Raw genomic sequence first — 19,368 nt, 5'->3', positions numbered from 1 at the left:
AAAGATAAATCCAACCTTCACCATTGAAGTAATCATGATGAAGTTAATAGTCTTACTAGTTTGTGCAACATTGATGGTTTCGACCGGAACTGGACAACCAGTTCACACGGATGCAGCAAAAGCACCACCTAATCACACTGATGCAGCAAAAGCACCACCGGGTCACACTGATGCAGCAACAGCACCGGCTCCCTCGATATCAGGTTTCGAAAAAGAGCTCGGACCGGAATTTTCTCATTATTTACAAAATTGCACATCTAATGTGGATGAATCTGATTATGGATGTATATCACAATTTGTGTTCCTAATGGATGTTAAGAAATATAGCAACATGAGTTCATGTTGCAAAGACCTAGACAAGATGGGAAAAGAGTGTTTTTATGGGATTATAAAAGCTTATACTATAATTGAACCATCATTTGATGAGGTTTTATTGTATAAAAAAGGTTCTCAAGTGTGGAATGAGTGTGTTAATCATGTTGCTGCAGCACCGGCCCCGACGCCAGTTTATGGATGAACACTTGTATACACCCGCGCGCTCACACACAGACAGTTTACGTGCGTAGAACACAAGAGAATAAAGTAAAGGTGTACCTTTCCTTCAGTTTGTTGGCGAATAAATATATACCAATTTCTATAAAGTCAGTTTTTTTTTCTTCAGACTAGATTCAAGTTCTCCAAAACTCTTTTGTATTGTAGTGTTTATCTCGCCTATTATGAAAAGCAAAATCTTATAACCTGAAAATGTGTCATTATTCTGAGCAGGAATGTAGGTTTGCACTTTTGTCGATAAATTACTAATTTAAGCTAATGACCTAATACAAAAGAGACTAAAGAAATTGTCACACAGCAGTAAGCATATGACTTGACCCTCAAGTTGAAGCTTCTCCCTTTTATCGACAATGGCTTCATAACTGGTACCAAAATTTGAAGCAGCATTGGAGCTCCTGCCTTTTCCCCCACCTTTTTTCATCGGAAAGCTCTGGTAAACCTAGAAACAAGAAAAAAAAACCAGAAATTAGTTTAGAATCCGAACAAACGGAAATTAATCTCTGAAAGTTGACATCCTAGTAGAGAGTCTAAGAGTATTATTGTGTGGATGCGAGTTAAAACAAAAATGACGGAGCAAGAAGATGACGTTGTATTTCGAGCAGAAGTTATTAATGGTGATCGAAAAGGTTAAGCCAAGTAACAGAGGATTTAAGGAAAAAGAGATTACTTGAGAAACTATCGAAAAATTATCAGCAGCCTTATCTCCTTCTCTTCTTGCTGCCACCTTTGCCTAATTGCCCAGATTTGAAAGCACTCTCTTGTGCTTGAAGGAAATTCATTGCCTGCCCATATTTCTCAGATCGTTCTTCTGCCTCCATTGATTTACGTTTCTCCTTTTCTTGCTGTAAGACTAAATTATCGATCTTGAGTTCACGTCTTGCCCCTTTTCTCTCCCTCTCAACAAGCTTCTTCAACTTCTTTTGCTCAACCCGATCACGATCTGGATCATAATCTCTACCTTTCACGAAGCTGCAAAAATGAAGGGTAATCTTGTTATATCCGTGGATGAAATATTTTTCTTATCAAATGAGAAGGGAAGAGTATGAGATTTAGTAAGTACTTGTCCTCAAATTTGGGATTCACTAGTTTGATTGGCACTGGCTTTTGTTTCCGCATCTGAAGTGGTTGACGTAGAGAATGATATTCATCAACTTTATTTCCTATCAGCTCGTCTACATTTTTAATCTTATCTTGTAACGTATCTGGTATGTTTTCTTGTTTTAATATTTCACGTAACAAAGTAGAAATGGGTGAGAATATCTCGGGGAAAGATTTATATCCTCCATAAATATGAACGAATCCTTGTAGAGTTTCAGTAATTGATGCAAGCATGCTGGCCCTGTAAACGACAAAAAAAGACAAGAACGTTAACTGTGATAAACCAAATCTAAACAAACCAGTACCAATATTCAAGTGCTTCCAATTAGACATGTATTTGACATTACAGAAAATGTCATCTTCTGGTTATCACCAACCATCCAATGATCCAAAGAATAGGGACAATAGGCGTTTGTGAACAATATTTCAACGACTGCATAGTGTCAAGGCAAGTATTGCAATTTCAGTCAGTGGGTCAGGTAAGATGATTTCCATTTATTTGACAGTTTGGTCAGGAAGATACATTTGCCGAATAAGGGATATGTATGTCACAGGCATTATTTCCCCATATGCATCACTTCAGCTACTTTCCAACAACCAGAAGAAACTACCGACCTGAACTTATCAGAGCTGAAAAATGGAGAATCCTCGTTCATCTCTATCACTTCGAGAAAATCTAGAGGCTCCGTCTCAGGTTCGTGATCTTGTATCAGTAACCATGCTCTTGGCCTTTTGACTTCAGAAAAATTATAAGCCTGATACACGAAAGCGAATTCACGTGCTTTTAGTTTGCTTCAAAAGAGTGAAGAGCTCAAGTAACAAAGAAATCAACATCATTAACTAAGAATTAAGAACTCCTTCAGCTAAAAATTCTACCTGCAAATAATCAGGCAAACTTTTTTCTGTCTTCAACGCTGACGTTAGAACAGATCGAATAAATATTAAGGCCTCTGGACAGAACTTCTGAGAATGTTTGGAGACCTGTAAAACAAAGTATAATTTGAGAGACGGTTCAGCTTGAAAACTTAGCAAGTAGCACTATTAAACATGAAGAAACATGGCAATTGTCATGTTTTAAATTTTGGTAAATGTGTTCACCCCGAGGCACGCCTCAAGGAAATTCAGACTGTTTTCGCCTTAAGGAGGACGGACCTAAAGTGAAGTCTATGCAACATAAGAAGTAACTGAATTATAATTTTATGCTTCGCAAACGCTAAGACTTAATATTATTGAAGCAAAGTGAAAAGGAGTTACAGGACTACGTTATGATATCATTGTTTATAAATGTGGCTTCAGTTTTTTCTTCTAAGAAAATTAATATAGGCTTTTTAAACATGCGGCGGCTCTTCAATTTTTCGGAGCAAACTGCCTTGTGACAGAAAGAACGATTTCAATTTTACATTTTCTGACAACTTGATGACTAACTAGTCTAACTGTAAATGTAATAGACCAAAGGGGTCAAACAAAAGATGGGTACAGTCAAACATATATAACTGCAACTTGATTTACCAAGTCTAGACCAAAAAAAGAAGCAAGCATAATAACTGTGGTCATAAATAATCAAAATAGAAGATGAAGGGTGGGTTATACAGGGAAGGACCAGTATATTACCCCTATATCCTTTTTTCATTTTATTTTTTCCTTTCCCCAATTCATAACGATCATGAAAGCTAAGCAACAGATAAGGGCCTTTGGGTACTGATGGTCTTTCTAATGACACAAGAGCACACTGAATGAAATTGAAGTCCAATTGGTTAGGAAAAACTTTAAATGGACCGTTCCAAGACGCTTTAACAAACCCTCACATGAAAGAAAGTTACTAAATGGTCACAGCTAGTTCCCTATATATTAGGGTAAAATATAGAACACTTCGATGGTTAAAGCTTTTCACAAGGCATGTTAAAGGATGGAACTTGCCACGCAATACTATGTCACCCAATGATCTTAGATATGTGACAGTGAGAGAAAAATGTATGGTTGCCGAATAATCGAAAGCTTGACGGCAATTCAACAAAAATACCCAAAGAAAAATAAAGATACTGAGATGCACATCTAAAATCACGCGAATGAAGGCATACATGCAGGTGGCATCACAGTAGAACCATAGAAAAGGACTCTAATATTGCACCCTGGTTCAAGTAATAACAAAACTAGACTTTATGCATTTCATACATAAGCGCTGGAACTGGAAAAAAAACAAATCAACCTCTAAAATGCACATACCGAGAGAACCATAGAGCATAAAAATGATCCAATTGCAATATCACGACCTGATGTTATTGGGCACCGCATCAGATACTCGCACATTAACAAGATTACTGGTGTCATGACAGCATGACGGAAGTCAGAACATGGAAATATGATTGACCACAGCCTCAACAGAAACAATGTCTTCAGGGAAGGCCAGCAGCTTTTCTCTGCAAGAATTGAACGATGTTCATTCATTATACGAAAAACTTGACGACTCTTGCTCATATAATGTGACTTTTAAATCTCATAACGAACCTGGATGTTTAATATCCTCACAGAACTGGTTGCGAATACGCATTATACGTTCGCGAGCACAAATTGCTGCGAAAAATGGGGTGTCCGCGCTCATGTCCACCAGTGGCTTGACCAATAAATTCAATAGGTTGAAGTTCAGAGGGTTTTTAGTAGCCAAGACTGCAAAATACTGAAGCAGTATGCCGTAAAAGACCTGAAAAGATGAACAAACTCTATGGTATATCACACTGGTATCTGTGAGCCAACGTAAAAGAATAAGTAATGAGCAAACGGCGATTTCTAACTGCCAGGAAACAAGTTATCCGAACCACAAAGTAATACACCTCGGTAAATAGTATACAAGATCACATCAAAACCACGCAACTTAATTGAAGTGGTATGAGCAATTGAGCATGTTGCAGAGACAAAATATTCTATGGATATTTTATACTTTTTCGCTGGATGGAAATTATTAAGGTCCAGCATATCAATCAATTTGTAGGTAGCCCATCTGAAGTTGGCGAAAGAGGGTGTGGAACTGTGAATATATGCAGCCATGTTGAAACCACAAACTTTCACATCCTTTGCTCATGTTTGCTAATTCATGTCTGTTAACTACAACTTGGTCCATATAAGTGACAACACCAAAACTCCTGTTAAGCCTTCTCTATGAGCAACATACCTGCATTTTCTTTCGGTTTTCTGAAGCAAGACGAACTGCATTGCATGCTCGAATTCTGTTAATCGCTTCAATAATTTCCTCACCAGATCGGTTTTCCAGCAAAGCACAAAATTCTTCCAGACTGTTTGGCGCTTCAATTACAAACGGAAGGGTCTCTTTTTTGGTTGGCAGCTGCTTTGATTTTGTTTGCTTACCAGCTGAAGTTTCTTTTGTCTGGATATTAGTTTTTTGTTTGGTGTCTAGGGCGTCATTGCCTTCAGATTCGTCTCCTTCAGAATCCTCTTCTATTTCTTCTGAATTTGAACTAACAGTGTCATCATCACTTTGCTCCCAGTCCTTCAAGGATACTGCTTTAGCAGTTCTATTGTTATCTTCTTCTCCATCTTCTTGATCACTTTCAACATCATCTTCTTCATCTCCATCTGATTCCTCGGAAGATGCACTACCACCTTCCTCCGAAATGTTGTGGCCTTCTCTTTCAAGTATTTCATCAACCCAACCCTTTCTATTTCCCGCCTCTTCAACAAGAGAAAAGGAATCTCCAAGATCATCCCCAGAAATAGATTTTACTTTTTGGGAGGAGACTTTATTCGAACCTCCGCGGCCATCACTGCCTTCATCACCAGAATCATCACCCTCGAGCATCCTTTTTTGGCGTTCCTCCTACAAACATTTGATGGTAAGAATAAAAGATGTGACAAATGAATTTAAGATGTCAAGTAATATTGCTTCAATACAATGAAACTCGTGACACGAAATGATGAAATACATAAATGATGGACAAAACCATTTTCTTGACCTATGAAATTGAAAGTACCTCCAGTTCTTCAAGCCGTTCTCTCTCCTCCTGGGCTATCTCTTCAGGGGTCTTTGTCCGGTCTGATGGGCGAGCACGCATATCCAATACCATCTCTTTAACAAGCTTGTCATAAGCATCAGGTTGATCCTAAAAGAATGAGAAGATGTCTTTAAATTTATATGAACAGCAGTCACTCAAAATTAAGCAGGTATAACTAAGGTAAAAATCTCATCCTAGCCGCACATTCAAATAGTTACGAAATCAAGATATTCAAAAAAAAACACTTCGATAAGTATCAAAAGACACATGATAGCATAAATGTTGAGGAAGATCAAGGGTGGCGTGGTGGTAAGTATCCGCAAGATAGGTGAGAACTTTATTGAGGAAATGCATAAACTTTTTGTTAGAAAGAGCAAGTATGTGAAAGACATAGAAGATCCCTAACTACATAAAGAACTAAGAGCAAGGAAAGAACTAACAGCAAAGAAGAGAACTACAAGGGTTCCAGAATGAACTTAATCAGACTCCTGACCAAAAACAAAATTGGTAAAGTTAAAATGCACAGCTCAATCTCGCCTCAACTCCAGAAGGATTGGTCCTTTTGAGCTTCAAAATAGCAACACCTAGTTCGTAGAATGGAATGCTGACGGTTTTTTAAAAGACAAATAGAATGGCATGTGAAACTTCATACATAGTTTTCTCTCTTTAAGGGAGTCTTAAGTCTTTTTTTGCCACACAGTCAAATCTGGGTTATTTTGCCTGGAATGCACTAATGCAACTTGAAGGAGGCTGCAATAAAGTTCCAACTACAATAAGGAAATTCACAATGAAGAGATAAATGATCATAGCTCTTGCTCCAGACAAGGATTTGTTCATTTGCGGAAAGCTAGATAGTTGAAAATTTAAACCATGGTAAAAGAAACCAACAAACTAGACTCTCTTGTGGTAGAAGGGTCATCGAGGAAGGGAGGAACAAGATATTTAGATAATAACCCATTATGAGGAGTTCTCAAGAATTTCACACGCCACTATAGATAGAAAACCGAAGAAGATGGACTTCAGTGAAGAATATAAGATACCCTTCACTATGATGGCCATTGTAACCCAAAAATATATGTAAAGTTAAACAGAAACTTAAGGTATTCTATTCATCTTATCCCTGTTTTACATATTTAGATTGTAGTCGAAGAAAAAGCAAATCAAACATATATACTACAAACAATATGTTAAAAGTGTACTGCATATTAATAAAAAGAATGGAACGAAAGAAATGCTCAACTAAATAATGGCAAACCTGCATATCACGCTCTCTCTTTGTAGGAGCAGATAACGCATCTTCCTTCACTGACTCATTTGACTTGCCCTTGTTCAATAGGGCCTTCAAAGCATTCATTTTTCCTGGCTGAGTCATTGACAACAAAGCTTTAGATTCCACCAGGGATGCAAAGTTTTGATCTAGTTCTTCCATCAATTGTTCGTTTTCTTCTTTATCCTTGGCTTTTAGTTCCTGCATGGGACAAAAAGTAAGAAAAATCAGCAGTGAAGTCAACATATAGGAACGTTATTCATCTGAAATGATCCAGTACCTTAAAATGTTTGCTCTTTGATATTATTTCCTCCATTACTTCTTTCTTGGTCTTTTGTTTCTGCAGAATCACAAAAGATGCAATTTGTCAGTCAAAATCCTCCATGAATTGCAAAACTAATAATTTCCATTTTCCAGTTACATTACTATGTTAGTATAAACTTCTAAAAGTGTTGGTTACTTCTACTACCGTAGCTGTAAAATGATATCCTCCCATAAAATCAGTCAAATTACCTGTTATGCTAGATGAGTAAATCACAGGGAAAAAAATTCAAAAAGAGTGTATAAATCATAAATGCAAGGTTTTAAAATACGTTTTTACACCTCAAGGCGGTTTACTCTCACAAGGCGAGGTGGTGCCTCGAGGCGCGCCTCAATGCATAGAATACGAAAAAAAAAATTGCAAAAGACAATGACATCAATTATGTAAAACCATAGTATAATAAGTTTTCTACTTTACTACCATAGTATAAAGTCTAAAGTGTGGCCAAACAACTCAAAAATAACAGTGAAAAGTTTACTACCATAGCATAACAAGTCCTTAGCCTCAAATACGCCCGTTTTTTACATGGCCTAAAATACGTACACCTAGAGGCGCATCAAGACCGCCTCGCCTCGAGGCGCAGCTCGAGGTGTACGCCTTGTCTATTTTTTCAAACATTGGATAAATGCAGCAACTTTGAATCATGTAAAACTTCGCAACCCACTTTCTAGCAGGGGCAGAAAGCTATAACTATCAATGCATAGTGATAAAGATAAAATAACACACTCAGTAGTTTAAACTGACAGAAAGAGGATCTTACATTTTCGTCTCTCTCTGTCGACCCAGATTCCAACGGATTTTGTGGTCTATGAGCTCTGAGTGGCTTATTCTCTGTACACAAAACAAACCTTATTTAATTAAACCTAACTTGAGCGTAAGAAATGAACCGTGTCTATTTTTAAGAAACAACACATAATTTTGAGTATCAATGTAGATACATGGTACAGCATCTAAGTAGTCGGACAAGTAACTCAAACACCTAATATGCCGGCTTCGAGCTGAGTTCGGTGAACTAGGTTCAAGCTCACTCTTTTCAAATTAAAAAAAAGATTCTCCAGATAATTAATATTTCTTGGGAGAGAGAGAAGGTGAGAGAAAGAAGATAATAAGAACTGGAAGAAATATAAGAAGCTTGTGTTTGTTCCTTTCATGGAAGTAGCTGGCAGCTAGAAATTTCATGAATAAAGTACATACTTTTTGTCTCATCTCCATCAGGATCATCATATGCTAACATGTCATCCTCAAAGTCATCCCTTTCTGCAAAAGAACCACCACCAAGGGTTTCATCGTCATCTTCTCCATCAGACAAATTAAATTTGCTTTGCTTCTTCAATTTCAACTGAAAAAATTGCAAGGAGTGACAGATGAGTTTTATATGTAACATCATTAGAACCTCAACTTCATTAAATTTCAATCTCAAACAAAACTGATACAGGGCCGAAAAGTCAAGGCTGACCGAACATGAAACAAAATGAACAGACGCGATTTTGAGGGACAACTCTCCCCCTCTCTCAGTTGCATTTTCTCTCTCGAAAAGCCAGAAATCGCGGCTGTTCATCTTTTTCCCGTTTGGAATGGCGGAGACTATCACCATTGAATCTCAAAACTAGGTCCCAAATAAAAGCTTATGAGACATAGATTCTAGGAGCATTTTCATCAAATTATACTAACATCTAGAACATGATTATAACTAATAAGCGAACCTGGCGTTCGCGCTGGAAACGTATAATGCCTTTCTCGAACTCTCCAAGTTCATCATTTTTTTCTCCAATTCTCTTGTCAACAAATGTAGAGGACTTGACATTTTGATGGAAATCCCGCCGTAAGCCTTCTCTCTGTGTAAATTAAAAAATAATTATTTAATATCAACTCAAGAAACTTAGAAATTCAATCAAACCTTATTCAGATAAAAGTTAAAAAGGGTATTCAATTTACTCCATAAAAGTTAGATTTTTTATTATTATCTACTAATATTTAGTGTAAACAGTTGAAAATTCCAGCTCAAAATTCAACTTTAGTTTAGGGTTTTCAGAATGGGAGAGAGAGAGTAGTTACCTTCTTAATGGCGACTTCACGAGACATACCAATACGCTTTTCTTCCCCTTTGCGTTTCTTTCCAACGACATCAAACTTTCTGCGAGTCCAGATTGTTTCAAAAGGGTTTTCTAATGGAGATTTTGATTTCATGGCTATCGTGTTTGGACCCGAGAGGAGCTTCTTGGAGGTGATCTTCTTCTTATTCTTCTTCTTAGTGTTAGAATCAGTCTGATTCTTCTGTTTCGCCATTGAAGTTTCTCTGTGCACTAAACCCTAAGAGTGAAAAACCCTAGAGAGAAGAGCTCAGATGAATTTGGAGAAGACGGCGCGGTTGATTAGGTTTATGGGGAGTAAAGCCCTAAATTACAAGCATAAAGATATTTGTACTTACCCTCCTACAATAATTGCATATGTGAATACACCCCCCAAACTAACAGGTTTCGTTAAAAATAAGTTAAGTATTTTCACGTCCGACCAAAATAACCTTTTTAATGACAAATATTGAAAACCCCCTAGGGTTTTAGCTACAGAGAGATTCTCATCTGAAATTTGTTTGGGTAGTTCATTGAGAAACAGAAGGTGATAATGATGATGAATTACCCAATTCTTTTTTTAGGGTTTATAGAGAGAGAGAAAAAAACCTGCAATAATGGATATTTGGAACTTACCCTACCAGAGAATTGAAACAGGGAGATTCCTTTCAAGCAAGATTTCATTAATGGTACTGGAAGGAGAATTTCCAACATCACCAAGAAGAAAATCAATGTCTGACATTAACAAGAGATAGGTTTGATAAAGCTTAAACTCAATTTTGCTTGTTGCAGTAAACATTTTGAAATCTTTCACAATTTGGGTCATGAGATTAGGTTTATATTAGCTATTTTGGTCTCAAAGATTAGGTTTTTATTTGAAAGGGTTTGTTTAATTAGTTAATTAGCGTTGTATTTTTCTAAAATCATTAGGGGATTTGGGCTGGGAATTTGTTTTCCACAGAGCTGGAGAGTTCATGGTTATCGTTGCGAATCCTCTTCAGTTCAAAATTCCAGTTTGGTTTCTGAACAGGAAGAACTTTAGAAGTGGTAGGTATTTCCAGGTTGTGCACAATGCTCTGTACATCTTAAACCCTAATTTCAGCACCTGCACCGAGTCAGTAGTTCAGTTATTGGATCATAGAAACCCTAATCCGCATTTAAAAGTCCCATCTTCTTCCACTTCTCTGATTTGGTTGCAGAATCTCATAGACGAGTACAAGAAATGTCGAGATGATACTCAAAACCAAAACCCTAATTTCAATCAAATAGAAAATGTGGTTAGTGGCTTCCAGTCAAGTTTTGCAACTTACGAGAATCTCATGAGGCAGTATGAGAGTAGTTCCAACTCTGAAGATGCCAAACAATTTCACTTGCAAATCATTAAGAATGGATTATGTGATAATTTAGTATTATCTAATACCCTTATCAATATTTATGCTCGAAGTGGTAATATGGAATCTTCTCAGAAAGTGTTTGATAGAATGCCTGAAAAAAATGCAGCAACATGGAATTGTATCATGTCTGGATGTAACAAACAGGACTTGCCCGATCGGGCATGTTCACTTTTCTGCTCCATGGTTTGCCTTGGTTTTACGCCGACCCATTATTCATTTGCTGCTGTTCTTCGCGCTTGCCAGGATTCTGGTCCTGAAAAACTTAGTTACGGGATGCAAGTTCATGGTTTGATTTCTAAAACTCAATATTCATTTGATGCTGTAGTTTGTAATGTGCTGATTTCTATGTATGGTTGTTGTAGTATGAATCCAACCTTTGATGCTTGTCGAGTGTTTGATGGCATAACTATGAAAAATTCGATAGCTTGGAATTCAATTATTTCAGTGTGTTCTAAAAATGGAGATGTTTTTTCTGCTTTTTATCATTTTATAGAAATGAAAAGATCGGGTTCTGGCTTCCTATATAAACCAAACGAGTATACTTTTGGCAGTTTGATAACTGCCACTTATTCTTCTTCAAGTGGTTCTGGTCTGTGTTTGCTTGATCAGGTTTTCCCCCAAATTTTGAAGTCTGGGTTCTTAAGTGATCTGTATGTTGGAAGTGCTTTAGTTAGTGGGTTTACAAGGTCTGGTTTACTCGACAATGCTAAGAAGATATTTGAACAGATGAGATATAGAAATGCTGTTTCTTTGAATGGTTTGATGGTTGGGTTGATTAAGCAAAAGAAAGGAGAAGATGCTGCAAAGGTTTTTGTAGAAACAAGGGATTCAGTTGCGGTAAACTGTGATTCTTATGTGGTTCTTCTAAGTGCTTGTGCAGAGTTTTCAGTTCTGGATGAAGGAAGGAGAAAAGGTAGGGAGGTTCATGGATTTGTGCTCAGGAACTCTCTGATCGACTTGAATGTCGCAATTTCAAATGGACTAGTTAACATGTATGCAAAGTGTAATGCAATTAATTATGCTCGCGAAGTTTTTAAGCTCATGCATGTAAAAGATTTGGTTTCATGGAACTCGATAATATCTGGTCTTGATCAGAATGGCTGCTTTGAAGAAGCATTAATGAGTTTCTATAAAATGAGAAAAGATTTTGCACCTTCAAAGTTTGCGTTAATCAGCACTCTAAGTTCATGTGCAAGCTTGGGGTGTACTACCCTCGGAGCACAACTTCATTGTGAAGGGGTCAAATTCAGTCTTGATTTGGATGTTTCTGTTTCAAATTCACTCCTTTCACTATATGCAGAATCTGGGTATCTCTCTGAATGCCAAAAAGTGTTTGCTCTGATGCCAAAGCTCGATAGTGTTTCGTGGAATGCTATGATTGGGGCATTAGCTGGTTCAGAGGCATCCAGTTTAAAAGCTATAGAGTGTTTCTTAGATATGATGCGTAATGGATGGAATGTGAACAAAGTTACATTTTTAAATGTTCTTGCTGCTGTTTCATCGCTTTCAGTTCTTGAATTAGCTCAACAAGTTCATGTTGTAGCGGTAAAACATAATGTTATGGACGACATTGCTGTTGAAAATGCACTTATTTATTGTTATGGAAAGTGTGGAGAAATGGAAAACTGTGAAAAAATATTTGCTAAAATGACTGAAAGGAGCGATGATGTATCATGGAACTCCATGGTTGCTGGTTATATCCAGAACGGTCACATCCCCAAGGCCATGGATTTAGTCTGGTTTATGATGCAAAAGGGTCAGAGAGTGGATTGCTTCACATTTGCTACAGTTCTCAGTGCATGTGCCTCTGTTGCAGCACTACAGAGAGGAATGGAGATTCATGGTCATGGAATTAGGGTTTGTTTGGAATCTGATATTGTAGTTGGAAGTGCACTTGTGGATATGTACTCGAAAAATGGAAGAGTAGATTATGCCCTACGGGTCTTTCATTCGATGCCCCTGAAAAACGAGTTCTCGTGGAATTCAATGATATCAGGTTATGCTCGAAATGGACATGGGCAAAAAGCACTAGATGTGTTTATGGAAATGCTGCAGATGGGTCAAAAACCGGATCACGTCACCTTTGTTGGGGTCTTATCGGCTTGTAGTCACGTCGGTTTAGTTGAACAAGGATTTAAGCATTTCGAATCAATGAGCAAAGAATATGGATTAACTCCAAGGATGGAACATTATTCATGCATGGTTGATCTACTTGGAAGAGCTGGCGAGCTTGATAAAGTAGAAGACTTCATTAGAACAATGCCTATGAACCCTAATGTTTTATTATGGAGGACAGTTTTAGGAGCTTGTTGTCGAGCTAATGGTCGTAAAACAGATTTGGGAAGACAAGCAGCAGAGAAGCTTCTCGAGTTGGAGCCTCAAAATGCCGTAAATTATGTGCTTCTTTCTAACTTGTATGCTTCTGGAGGCAGATGGGACGATGTAGCGAGAGCTCGATCCTTGATGAAAGAGGCAGCAGTGAGAAAGGAAGCCGGGTGTAGTTGGGTGACAATGAAAAATGTTGTTCATGTCTTTGTAGCAGGCGATAAGTCTCATCCAAATACAGAAGAGATCTACTCAAAGCTAAGAGAATTAAACAAAAAAATGAAGGATGATGGTTATATACCTCAGACAAAATTTGCTTTATATGATCTTGAAGTGGAAAGTAAGGAAGAAATACTAAATTATCACAGTGAGAAGCTTGCAGTTGCTTTTGCTTTAATACATACATCAAGATTGCCCATTCGGATCATAAAAAATCTCCGCGTTTGCGGTGATTGTCATTCTGCATTTACGTACATATCTAAGATCGTAGGGCGGCAAATAGTATTGCGTGATTCAAATCGGTTTCATCATTTCATTGATGGTAAATGTTCATGTGGGGATTATTGGTAACTTGCAGATGTATAAGTTATCAACCACTTAATTGGGATCTATTTTGCCGAGTTTTGAGGTAATTGAAGGAGATAAATTGGTGATCGGGAATGTATAGTATCTTCCTGTTGTACTATCTATTTCCTTTTGAGATCTGTACAGGAGATTTAATGGCCTGCTGGCCATTGCAATGTTTTCTCCATCGCACACCTGATTGGGCACTTGGTCTTGTTCTACTGAGCTCACATAGTCACATGGATTCTTCAGCCGAAGTTCTGGGGTCTCTCGGTTGATGTGGAACACTATCATCCGAACCCCATAGATTAGAGTCGTTGCTGGTTCTAATATCATCTCTGAAGGATTGCTCAGGTACAATAATGACTATCTGATCAGGTTCAGGGGTTTGTTTTCCGATGAATTCATGCAGAATTTCCGATTCAAATTTGCCTCAGCAATTAATGAAGTAAACCCACCACTTGTAGACCAGGTTTTGAAGTCTAAGGCCATGTGAGATATTACATTAAATTACTTCCACACACATAGTTTAACCATTATTGATTATTTATCGGAGAGCATAAATGTATAATGCAATATCAAATAAAAAGAGAGGTGCTTTCTGTACTCCAATTTACCATCAAACATGTCAAGAAATGAATGATAAACTTTTCATTTATCTCTTTTGCATTTTCTACGTAACGTGTTGAAGCCCAATAGATTTCGTGTTTGTTTCCACCCTTCGGAATTATCGCCTGATTTGTTTCATCTGCACTTACAAAGATAACCATGAGATTCTCCAGCTCCAAGACAGATAATTCACCTGCAGGTCCTGCACTAATGTTTTTTAACGAAGCAGTGCATTTATTAACTAATTGAACAACCCTTGGTGTAAGAGTCTAATCTTTGAGACCAAATCAGGTTCAAGAATGAAATCTTGGAGACTAAATTTATGTGCGAAAGTTAACAGTCATGATTCGCATACTTGTCATCTTGTTCATCAGTTCAAAATCCCGCTTTTGTTTCTGAGCAGGAAGATGAACTATAAAGATGGCAAGTATTTCCAGGTTGTGTCTTGTGTTATCGACATAAAGCTGAACAGATAACTTGTAACCTTAAAAGATCAGGTAAAAAGATGTTTTTCATTTCTCTGAAGTTCCATTAAACAGGTAAAATTACGAGAACCTAGATTCTGTTGTTTTCATTCATTCCGAACTTATATATTCTATTTAAGTCTCTCTTTGTTGCATCTTTTCTTGAATAAAATTAATGCAGGGGTTATACTAAAATAGTTTACACTTCAAATTTTTTCGTAGATTTCTTTAAGGTAGAGAGATAGAGTTTTACTTTCTCATAAGATCATTTATCATGTCAACCCGAACAAACATGCCTAAATCATGGATCAAAATGTGCTAGGGAAAAGAAAATTAGCTGATTCTGATGTGGTTGAGGCAGGAGGGGTCCGTGTTTTGTTTTGGGTAGTCTTTTAAACTTGTAATCTTTACTTGTAAGTTTGAGTCGGTCAACAAGAATTTCGTATATAAGATCTAAGCTCTTATTGTTGTGCAGGAACCGCTGTGATTTGAGGCATTTCTGGAGTCTTGGAGTTCGTCGACATAATACAAACACCTCTGCTCTTCAGGATTAAGACTATGGCTATCTCTAAGGTTGTGTTTGGTTCATTTCCATGGAAACGGGTCAGTTTTAAAGAAATAAGCTAACTTTCTGTTATTTATTGCAATATGATTTCTCGGGGAGACTGAGAAAAGTATAGTTCTTCATACACTTCTGTAGAATATGCTTCTATGCTCCACAAAGGAGTTACTTCCGTGGAACTGGTGAAAATGAACACACTTCTGCATAAAACCATATATTGGTAGGGGGAAGTATATAGGCACAGAGGGTTTTTACCATGCCCATAATTGGGGACCAAGTCAATAGTTAAACCCACGCATTCATCTTCTTCTTCACCAACCACCACCACCATGCACCATCTCTCTCCAGTTTTTCATCTCTCATTTCTCTCTTCTCTCTACTCATCTATCTCTCGTCATTTTTGTCGATGATAGAGGAACAGGCTAAGCTGTTAAACTCAGACTCGGTTCGGCGAAGGGCTGAGCCCGAGTCGGACCGAGTTAGAAAAGAGTTTCTAAGTTCATGGACATGCCTTGAATATCTTATCCATTTTGAAATGTAAAATTGCAGCTTTTAAAATAGTCCTCTTTTGTGTTAATATATAATAGGTAAAATAAATAGCTACCTGCTTTCCCTTTGTTAATATATACTATTAATATGTGTCGTCGGTTGCCCTTCATCTGGTATAAAGGGGGTAAGGGTAACCCTCGTCGAGAGTTTCAGGTGAAACCGTCAATGGGGGTATAAAATATATCAAGTCAACCCACGTTTTTATTGTTTTTTTCTTCAAGCATTGCATGTGAGAAACAGCCGTTTCCCGCCATCCCACTCACTCTCACTCTCTCTCTCTGTTCCCCATAAAGACACCCAATCTTCTCTCTCTCTCTCTCTCTCAATCTTCAAAAAGAAAGGGTTCTGTTTTAGTAGTTTTGGCCTGAATCAATGGAGTTACTGAAAAAGATTATCTTCTTATACCCATTGATCTATTTCACTTATCTCCTTGGGAAAAGCTCTCCACAACCCATTAATGGAGAAGAAGCTCAAAAGTTACTTTCTTTCAAAAGTAAACTTATAAATACAAGTGTTCTTCATAACTGGCAACAAAATCAAGATCCTTGTTACTTCAATGGAGTTTCATGTAAACAATCTCGTATTTCATCTATTCATCTTAATTATATACCTTTAGGAATTGATTTCAATCTTGTTTCTTCATTGTTAATGAGTTTAAAGAATTTAGAAAGCTTATCATTGAGATTCACAAACATAAATGGAAATCTCTCTTCCATTTCTCCTTCTCATTGTGGTGATTCATTAAGAAACTTAGATCTATCAGGAAACCACTTGACTGGTTCGATTTCAGATATTTCGAGCTTGGGTCATTGTTCAAATCTAAACTCTCTCAACCTGTCGAGAAACTTGTTTCGTGGTCTGAGAAGAGATGAAGTTGTTTCGGGTGGTGGTTCAGAAATGGATTTACAGTCTCTTGATCTCTCTTTCAATCAAATTTCCGGAAATAATGTTCTTCCTTGGGTTATCTCTAGTGGATGTTCTAATCTCAAGTACTTGGATTTAAAGAAAAATGATATTGGGGGTGAAATTCCATTATCAAATTGTCGGGGTTTAGAACATCTTGATCTGTCCTCGAATAATTTCACTGCCAAGTTTCCATCTCTTGGGAAATCTCTGAGCTTCTTGAATCTTTCAAGTAATCATTTTTCTGGCGAGATCACTTCGAAACTTTTGGTTTCTTTCCCTAATTTGTTAGAACTTGATCTTTCTAACAACAATTTCAATGGTTCATTACCTAACAATTTAGGTTCTTGTTCTTCTTTAGAACAGATTAATCTTTCAACCAACAACTTCAATGGTGAGTTTCCAATTGATATTCTTCTTCAAATGACTAATTTGAGGAAGATAGATTTATCTTATAATTATTTCGTCGGCAAGTTACCCGATTCTTTATCGAAGTTGACGAATTTAGAGTTTCTTGACCTAAGTTCGAATAATATTTCTGGATCAATTCCTTCAAAACTATGTCAAAATCATAAGAATAGTTTGAAAGAACTTCATCTTCCTAACAATTTATTTACAGGATCAATTCCATCAAGTCTTAGTAACTGTTCTAAATTGATTTCACTTGATCTTAGCTTCAATTATCTCACAGGGATTATACCTTCAAGCTTGGGTTCTTTATCTCATCTCCGAAATCTGGTAATATGGTTGAATCATTTAACGGGTAAGATTCCGTCCGAGCTCAAGTATATTAGCTCGCTCGAAAATCTCATTTTAGATTATAACGAACTTATCGGAGATATTCCATCTGGTTTAAGAAACTGTACTAATTTGAATAGAATTTCATTATCAAACAATTTACTAAGTGGAGAAATTCCAAAATGGATTGGTCAACTAAGTAAGCTAGCATTTCTCAATCTTGGAAACAACTCTTTTTCGGGTTCGATTCCTCAAGAACTCGGAGATTCTCGAAGCTTAATATGGTTGGATCTTCACAGCAACCACTTGATTGGTAATATTCCTCCTACCCTCTCTAAGCAATCTGGACATATTGCAGATGGTTCGATAACAGGGAAGAAGAAGTATGTTTATATGAAGAATGATGGTAGTTCCAGCTGCCGTGGAACTGGAAACCTCGTCGAATTCGAAGGTATTAGAGAAGATGATTTGAAGAGAATACCATTGAGGCATTCCTGCAATATCACTAGAGTTTTCATAGGTAATACTCAAAACACATTCGACAAGAATGGTTCGATTATATTTCTTGATCTTTCATACAATTTCTTGAATGGTGGTATTCCAAGTGAACTTGGGGAGATGTATTATCTTTCTGTTATGAATTTAGGACATAACAATCTCTCTGGTTTAATACCAACACAACTAGGAAACTTGAAAAACCTTGGTATTCTCGATCTATCTTATAATTCTTTAGAAGGGCCAATACCCGAATCTATATCTAGTCTCTCTTTGTTATCTGAGATTGATTTTTCGAATAATAAGCTTTCTGGAGTGATTCCTCAGTCGGGTTCGTTACAAACTTTCCCTGCTTTTAGATACGAAAACAATGATGGATTATGTGGTTATCCTCTCCCTAATTGTGAAGATTTGGGTTCGAAAATATCATCCTCTTGCTCTCCAAAATCATCAAGACGAAGTTTTTTAGCTCATAGATTTGGTACGAGTTTATTGTTCTTCTTCTTCTTTTGCAATTTCTGATTTATGATAGTGAAGGAAAATGAAGAAGCACTCACAATCACGAACAAAGTAGAAGTGCGCACGGGTAATGGCAACTAAGTAGCAGGGAATTTTTGGGTTCGTCGTTTCATTTCTTTAAGATTTGAAAGATTTCATTTTGTAAACGTTTAAGGAGCTTAACTCAGCGTTAAACTGTTCAGGTGTTATTATATATTTTATCTAATGAAATAACAGTTCGACAAATCTAACTCAATCAAAATGAAATATGATGAATCTCGCCTTTATTTTTTTTTCTCTCCTAGTTAGCCTGCAAAGAGTATTATTTTTGTTACTTATGTTGAAACCCTAGGTCACCTCGATATTCTCTTGTACCGTTATATTAATATCTCATTAAGACTAGACAAATAAATTATTTAAACATTTTTCTCTCAGTAATACAAAATATTATACATCTAATTAAGAGTTAATTTGGCATGATTCCAACTATTTAGTGATATCATGTTTAGTCCAATCTCATTCAAGTGGTGTCTGTCCAAAGGGGTCCGCCCCGAATCCGTGAAAGAATATGGCTACCCGCTTACCCCGGCTTGGGTAAACTCGAACGCTTGGGGCATGAAAGGCCTTGACAGAGTGATCGAACAATTTATCTTGATGGTCCTTACATGAACATGAACGGTATCCCCCAGAGGCTACCTATTAGACCTCAGGGGCAAACCAACTACCTTCTAACAACCAAAGGTTTAGGCCCAACTCATTCATACAAGCATTCATATTCCATTTCATATTCGTATTTTGATTTTTGACAGTCCGTACTGTTGCTTTGTTTAATAGAAAAGTGAGATATGGACTATTTTGGTGCACGTTTAAAGCATCTACATATTAAAAAAGTAAACGTCCTCAAGGGTTCATTGCAGAGAAGCTACATAAAAAATGATCACATTATTTGTTCAAC

General features: G+C 37.1%; 3 protein-coding genes across 5 annotated transcripts; 2 read left to right on the top strand and 1 right to left on the bottom strand.

Annotated features, from left to right (window-relative positions):
* Positions 1 to 714: 714 nt before the first annotated feature.
* LOC147564991 (nucleolar-like protein) lies at positions 715 to 10,003 on the bottom strand. The gene is made up of 15 exons (XM_086651399.1): positions 9,299 to 10,003; positions 8,947 to 9,078; positions 8,438 to 8,582; positions 8,004 to 8,074; positions 7,202 to 7,261; positions 6,910 to 7,122; positions 5,634 to 5,762; positions 4,817 to 5,479; positions 4,156 to 4,348; positions 3,874 to 4,067; positions 2,527 to 2,631; positions 2,266 to 2,405; positions 1,613 to 1,891; positions 1,220 to 1,521; positions 715 to 991 (listed from the first exon to the last, which is right to left on the bottom strand). Exons 1-14 carry the CDS (start codon positions 9,527 to 9,529, stop codon positions 1,251 to 1,253), a joined length of 2,826 nt encoding a protein of 941 aa, XP_086507525.1. The 5' UTR covers positions 9,530 to 10,003; the 3' UTR covers positions 715 to 991; positions 1,220 to 1,250.
* Positions 9,794 to 14,253, top strand: MEF7 (Tetratricopeptide repeat (TPR)-like superfamily protein). Of its 3 annotated transcripts, XM_086651398.1 has the most exons (3): positions 9,832 to 10,067; positions 10,243 to 10,992; positions 11,069 to 14,253. In XM_086651398.1, the coding sequence occupies exon 3, from the start codon at positions 11,070 to 11,072 to the stop codon at positions 13,599 to 13,601; it is 2,532 nt and encodes an 843-aa protein (XP_086507524.1). In that variant the 5' UTR covers positions 9,832 to 10,067; positions 10,243 to 10,992; position 11,069; the 3' UTR covers positions 13,602 to 14,253. The 3 variants fall into 3 exon arrangements, with proteins under 3 accessions (XP_086507523.1, XP_086507524.1, XP_086507522.1); XM_086651397.1 differs by having other exon boundaries at positions 9,794 to 10,992; XM_086651396.1 differs by lacking the exon at positions 9,832 to 10,067 and having other exon boundaries at positions 10,287 to 14,253.
* Positions 14,254 to 14,607: 354 nt separating this feature from the next.
* LOC147564989 (systemin receptor SR160-like) lies at positions 14,608 to 18,659 on the top strand. The gene is made up of 2 exons (XM_086651400.1): positions 14,608 to 15,052; positions 15,144 to 18,659. The coding sequence occupies exon 2, from the start codon at positions 16,152 to 16,154 to the stop codon at positions 18,435 to 18,437; it is 2,286 nt and encodes a 761-aa protein (XP_086507526.1). The 5' UTR covers positions 14,608 to 15,052; positions 15,144 to 16,151; the 3' UTR covers positions 18,438 to 18,659.
* The last annotated feature ends 709 nt before the right edge of the window (positions 18,660 to 19,368 follow it).

The sequence above is a fragment of the Eschscholzia californica genome, unplaced genomic scaffold (assembly GCF_041429995.1).
Source record: "Eschscholzia californica isolate CP2 unplaced genomic scaffold, dmEscCali1.0.p SCAF_1, whole genome shotgun sequence".
NCBI classification, from domain to species: Eukaryota; Viridiplantae; Streptophyta; class Magnoliopsida; order Ranunculales; family Papaveraceae; genus Eschscholzia; species Eschscholzia californica.
The sequence above is the reverse complement of the archived record's forward strand: the minus strand, read 5'-3'. Positions and strand labels throughout refer to the sequence as shown.